The sequence below is a fragment of the Urtica dioica genome, chromosome 4 (genome assembly GCF_054948205.1).
Source record: "Urtica dioica subsp. dioica isolate 48M chromosome 4, U.dioica_male_clone48M_v1_H2, whole genome shotgun sequence".
NCBI lineage: Eukaryota > Viridiplantae > Streptophyta > Magnoliopsida > Rosales > Urticaceae > Urtica > Urtica dioica.
In genome coordinates, this window is record NC_142759.1 from 34221793 (window position 1) to 34227593 (window position 5801).

General features: G+C 38.5%; 1 protein-coding gene across 6 annotated transcripts; it reads right to left on the reverse strand.

Moving 5' to 3' along the window:
• Nucleotides 1-930: 930 nt before the first annotated feature.
• LOC149401507 (uncharacterized) lies at nucleotides 931-4699 on the reverse strand. Of its 6 annotated transcripts, none has more exons than XM_089611021.1 (2): nucleotides 4399-4699; nucleotides 931-2690 (listed from the first exon to the last, which is right to left on the reverse strand). In XM_089611021.1, exon 2 carries the CDS (start codon nucleotides 1634-1636, stop codon nucleotides 1031-1033), a length of 606 nt encoding a protein of 201 aa, XP_089467147.1. In that variant the 5' UTR covers nucleotides 1637-2690; nucleotides 4399-4699; the 3' UTR covers nucleotides 931-1030. The 6 variants fall into 6 exon arrangements, 1 of the variants encoding a protein (XP_089467147.1); XR_016296375.1 differs by lacking the exon at nucleotides 931-2690 and adding an exon at nucleotides 3446-3821; XR_016296372.1 differs by lacking the exon at nucleotides 931-2690 and adding an exon at nucleotides 3446-3832.
• Nucleotides 4700-5801: the final 1102 nt, after the last annotated feature.

Here is a 5801-nt window from a genome sequence, read left to right on the forward strand (position 1 = left end):
TAATTGACAGATTTCACACTGTAAAAGATCAATATTCTTATTTTGAAACATAGAAGGAAACAAATGTTTTAGATAACCGAAACTTGGATGGCCTAAACGAAAGTGCCATAACATTATTTCATCAGATAATGAAAAGAAACTAGAACAATGAGGTTTATGAATTTGTTTACTCAAGTTTGCCTCGGAGGTGAAGTAGTATAGCCCACCGTATTCTTTAGCACTGCCAATCATCTTCCCCGAGCATATGTCCTGAAAATCACAACCAGTAGGTACAAATATGAGCTTACATTGTGAATCGGTTGTCAATTTATGGACAGATAACAAATTATAGGCAAGGTTAGGGACATGAAGAACATTGGAGAGGGTAATGAGTGGGGATAAAATGATTGATCCTTTCCCAACGATAGCAGAGAGAGATCCATCTGCAATTTTCACTTTTTCATGACCAGAACAAGGGTAATATGTGTGAAATAGATAGGAAGAACCAGTCATATGATTTGTGGCCCCTGAGTCTAGGATCCATGGATTGGAATTGTCTAAGGATATTTTTAGGGCTGTCATATGGATACCTTTCTGGGCTAAGGACGATGATGGATGGGATGACTGATGAGAGTTCCATAGCTTAAACAATTGCTCTAAATTGTCTTTGTTGAAGAAGGACTGTTCTGGAGTCGATGACTGACCCCCGGGGCTGCTTGCTATCGGCTACGAGACTTGGAGAGCGCTTTTGTTGTCGTTGAAGGATCGTTGTGAATCAGCCGGCTTGCCATGAAGTTTCCAACACTTAGCTTTAATGTGTCCCACCCTATTGCAGTGCTCACAGATCGGCCGGTCAGATTTCTTTGAGAACCGGTTGCTGGAATCCGGTTTGGAAGTCACCATAGCACTCATCTCCTGCTGCGTTGGTGAGGCATCACTGGCACCGGGTCTGAGCATGACCTGACGGCGGCTCTCCTCTCTACGGACTTCTGAAAACACCTCGCGTGTGCTTGGGAGTGGGTCTCGACCAAGGATTCTGCCCCTGACTTCGTCAAGATCTGCGTTCAAGCCAACCAGAAAAATCAAAAACTCTCTCCTTCTCGACAGTTTTCTGATAAAAGGCACTGTCTTTCGAGCAGTTCCACTCGTAATCGCAGTAGAGATCCATCTCCTGCCAAAGCATCTTGAGATCGGTGTAGTACTGCGTCACGGATTTCTCGCCCTGCCTAGCCTTCCTCAATTGAGACTTGATCTCAAAAAGTTGGCCAGCGTTGCCGAGGTCTGAGTATGTCTCCCTTGCTGCCATCCAGATTGCACTTGCCGAGGGAAGGAAGAGATATGTTCTTCCTAGACTTGTTTCCATAGAATTCACAAGCCAGGACATTATCATCGAGTTTTCAGCCTCCCAAGTGTTGTAGCCGATGAGATCTTCCTTAGCGTCCGGTCTGATCGTGGTTCCTGAAAGATAACCAAATTTACCTCTCCATTGAACGAAGAGTTTGACAGATTGAGACCACTCCATGAAATTACTTCCATTCAGTTTATGAGAAGTGATGGAATGGTTTTGAAGGTGATCGGTGGTGGTGATAGAATTCAATCCACCAGACCGAGAAGAATTTCCGGTAGGACCGATACTATTAATACTTGGATCAGCCATGAGAATTGGCTAAGATCCTATAGATGTGTTTGATGTGTTTGTGGCTCTGATACCATGAGAGCAGAGATAAAAATATGCGGAATGAATAATTCTCATTAACCGAATGAACATATTTATAGAGTACAAGGAAATAACTAAATCCCACAAAAATAGTAACCTAGCTACTAAACAGGAAAGAAAATAAAACTGAATATATCCTAGAATAATCGGCACTAAATTAGTTCTATAAACCAGGAAATAATATCCTATACTAATTACATAATATATACAAGATAATTTAACACAATACATGTCTTGCTCGGGATCCCTTAATGATATCCGCATGACACATGTCTTATTGGCGCCAGACAGGAGGAGGGTGCACAATCTCCTACCTATTCCCCATGTGGTACCACCACGAAGGATAACAGGTACCTGCTAACATGGGGTATATGTCGGAGGCGGTACCATTCGATGTCTTCTCTTCAATTAACTTAACACGAGAGACTGCTTAGTTCGGGTTTAATCCCGATCTTAAATATATTCTTTTCGCTTATTAATTCGTGACTTATAAGATCTTAGGATGTGACTCCCAGAGATCCTATCATAATATCCTCGCTTTTGAATACGAGTCTAAATCACAATCTCTCATAACCCAGTTCGCTAGGATTGGATCTCTTGGGGGAGGCTAACTAAACACGTAACAAAGGCTCGGGTTCCTAGTTACCTCTAGCAAATTTTGTTAGCCGGACTAATTCTGTTTCCCAATTCGTTAGTGGCTTAAAGCCCTTAATCTTGATAGTGACTTATCTTTTGGCTTATCTTACTCTTGCTTACTAGAAAGCATATAAAGATGCACGTACAATATATGTATATATATATATATATATATATATATATATATATATAATATTTCTTGATATTGTAGGTGCCTAAAATACACTTACCTGGATATGATTCCTTCGAATCCTGAAATCTTCCTTTCCAAAAAAGGGTTCTTCTTAATTTCACGTATAATCCAGTCCATGTAAGATCTTCTTGCTCGTTGCTAATCCTTATAGCAATCTGGACTTATCTATGGAAGAGAAAGATCGAACATCGAGCGTACTTAGTATCTCATCCATCGATATACTAACGTACATAGTTCTACTGAGAAGAAAACTTACTAAGAACGTATTCAAAACGTTCTCCAAACTCCGCTACTAAGAGCATCTCAAAAACGAGTAACAGAGAATACATGAGGACAAAACATAGATACATAAAAGAATTGATGCCTAGAAATAAGGCATTGACATTACTTCTCAGATCTAAGCTAAGAAACGTCCTACACTATTCGACCACCTATTCTTCTGACTGGGCAAAGCCCACTGCTTAGAATAGGTCCCCGAGGGTCGAACTCAAAGAGAGAACGTATAAGAAATTCTCACTAAAAATATATAGCGTACATAAGTTATACGAAAATAACTCAAAATAACACTTCTCAAATATGTTTTAGAAAATATTTTTGACTTGTATCTTTTTATTGACAAGTTATAGATATTTGAGAATGTAAATAAATATAATAAAACCTTTCATTTAAAATAAACTAAGTAGTTTATTTTTTAAATGTTCAACCATATTGAAAATAGTTTTGGATTCGATTAAATAAAATATCTACAAAATAATCGAACCCTCGATTCATATTCGAACCCTTTTTTTTCTTCTTGCATAAATAAAATGTTTCTCGTTGATATTCTTTTTTTTTTCGATTCAAAAGAGTCGAACTTATAGTCGAACTCGATTTTAAGACGTAAATTAAGATAAGGATATTAAGTAATTAATTGAATAATCAACGAGAATAATAATATAACATATTAATTTTTAATAATTCATATCGAGACTATTCGGAAAGAATACAATACTTAACAATTCTCAAAACATAAGAATACTACAACCAATATATATTTAACGACTCATAACTAATTATATTATGATTTAAAATTCAACGTTAGTTGACTAGAGTCGGGATTCGGGACAATCCCACTCGCACAAGACCCATCGGAGACTCGATGAGTTTCCGAGTCTGGATTCACGCTTATCTTGGCCCTTTGTCCTAGAGTGACTCGTTGTCCAACCCCGCCTCGTCATCGTTCGAGAAGCAGCCCCGCCATTCCTCGGACAGCGTCGTCGCCATCCCGAATCGCTGCCCCGAGCCCTGTGCGGCCACCTAAACCGGGCCTAAACTTTCGACAATCACAACTCACACAACAACAAACCAAAGCTTATTGACCACAAGCTACCGCCACATCATGCATATGGACACTCAAACAGCCACAACAACAGCAAAAAGAATGTCTAACGTTCAACCTAAAATCTTCGGCCCAACTCTTCTAAACACACACGCACATATATACACACATTCACGTTTGCGCGGTCACAACACAGCAGCACGGTACATCAACAACACTCGATCGGCTAAGAGCAATTCAACCTCAACCCAAGCTATAACATAACATCAACCACAATAATCAATCCAAACTCTCACAGCTCCAAAAAAAAGACATCACACGCTCACAGCCAACAACACACGAACAACGACAACAATCAGAACAGCTACAAGAACGAGAGACGATCATCATAACGAGTTTAACTCTCCAAAATTCGATAATCATCATTGAAATCCATCATTAAAACACTCAGCGAGCAAAACCCACTCATCAATTCGGAATCAAAACCACAATCCATGAAAACCCCCAAATCAAACCCTAATTCCAAAATCAAATTGAGGAAAAACGAATCCTAACCTGAATAGTCCTTGTTGGTTCTCTTCTCCTCTGATTCCGGCGATTTAACTCGGTCCGGAGTCCTCGGCAGCTCGCGGTGGCTCTTTTCCTCGGCGGAGCGCGCGCTCGAGATGGGTTTTGGTGGCTTGCTGTCGGCCGAGCTTTCTCTTCCTCCTCAAGCTCAAACCCCCCGTCGCTCACTCTCTCGCTCTCTTTCTCAGTCGCTCTCTCTCTCTCTTTCTCTCTCTCTCTCCCGTCCTCTTTTCTTCTTCTTCTTTCTTTCTTTCTTCTTTTTTTTTTTTTTTTTTTCCTGGTTGCGTTTTACAATGGTCGGCCAAGTGATATAAATCACTTTGTAAAAGATTCCAAACCCTTGATGACATGGCAATGCTAAACTTATCCTTTTATTTGCAATTTAACCACATTTCTTTGTTTTCTTTCAAATGGGTCCTGAAGAATTGTTACAACTAAGTCCTTATCATATAATTATTTAATTAAATCCATAACCGAACGGATTATAATTATATGATTCGAACCGAGAATTTTCTCGTTCGTTCTAAATTAATTAAAATATATTTAAGGTTTCTCGGAATTAATTCTCGTTCTTGAGAATTTATTTCTTAAATTTATTCCCGGAATATTTCCTCGGAAATAATTTATTAATCGAGATAAACTCGATAATTCCTTTATTTATTCCGAGATTTCTCATAACCTTAACATATTTTAAATTAATTCGATAAATCCATTGGACCATTATTCACTCGAAAATTTAGTTGTAACAACGGAAGCTCGTTTATTATTTCCAGATTTCCGAATACGAGTGACGCAAAAGTTTGTCCTTACACAAAGCTTGAGCTAACATACTTGGACTCAGAAGTTCACAAACCTTTTCCAAGTTCTAGCTTAATGTCAACTGACTCCACTAAAGAGTTGACACTGAAATCTCTCGTTTCAAATGAATATATTTTCTACTCAAGAATTCTACTTAATTATAATGAGTGGATCCATTGAATATTATCTATGTTTACCCTTCATGAATATCATCAACTAGATGGGATTTACAAAATTATCATTTTACCTTTCTAGTTGTTATTTCCTCAACTCATTTGTCGCTTGTGAATAAGTTAGAAACAATGTATTGACGAGGAGCTAACAAGTCAAATTGATTCATCCAAAAGAGTCATGACTCAATTTGGACACTGGCCAATTCATTTATTCACATTCCAAGGAACAAAGCATGAGGTGATATACATTGCATTTCAGCAATCTTGTACATGAATTCCATATCTATGAGAACTTCACAAAGTTACTCATGACATTATCACAACTTAGTATTTCACCAATAGGCCTTGTTCGGAATCACATAGTGAGTCTGAACTCTGACTTTCTCAAATGAGAATACGTAAGGTGTGAAATGGCATGTC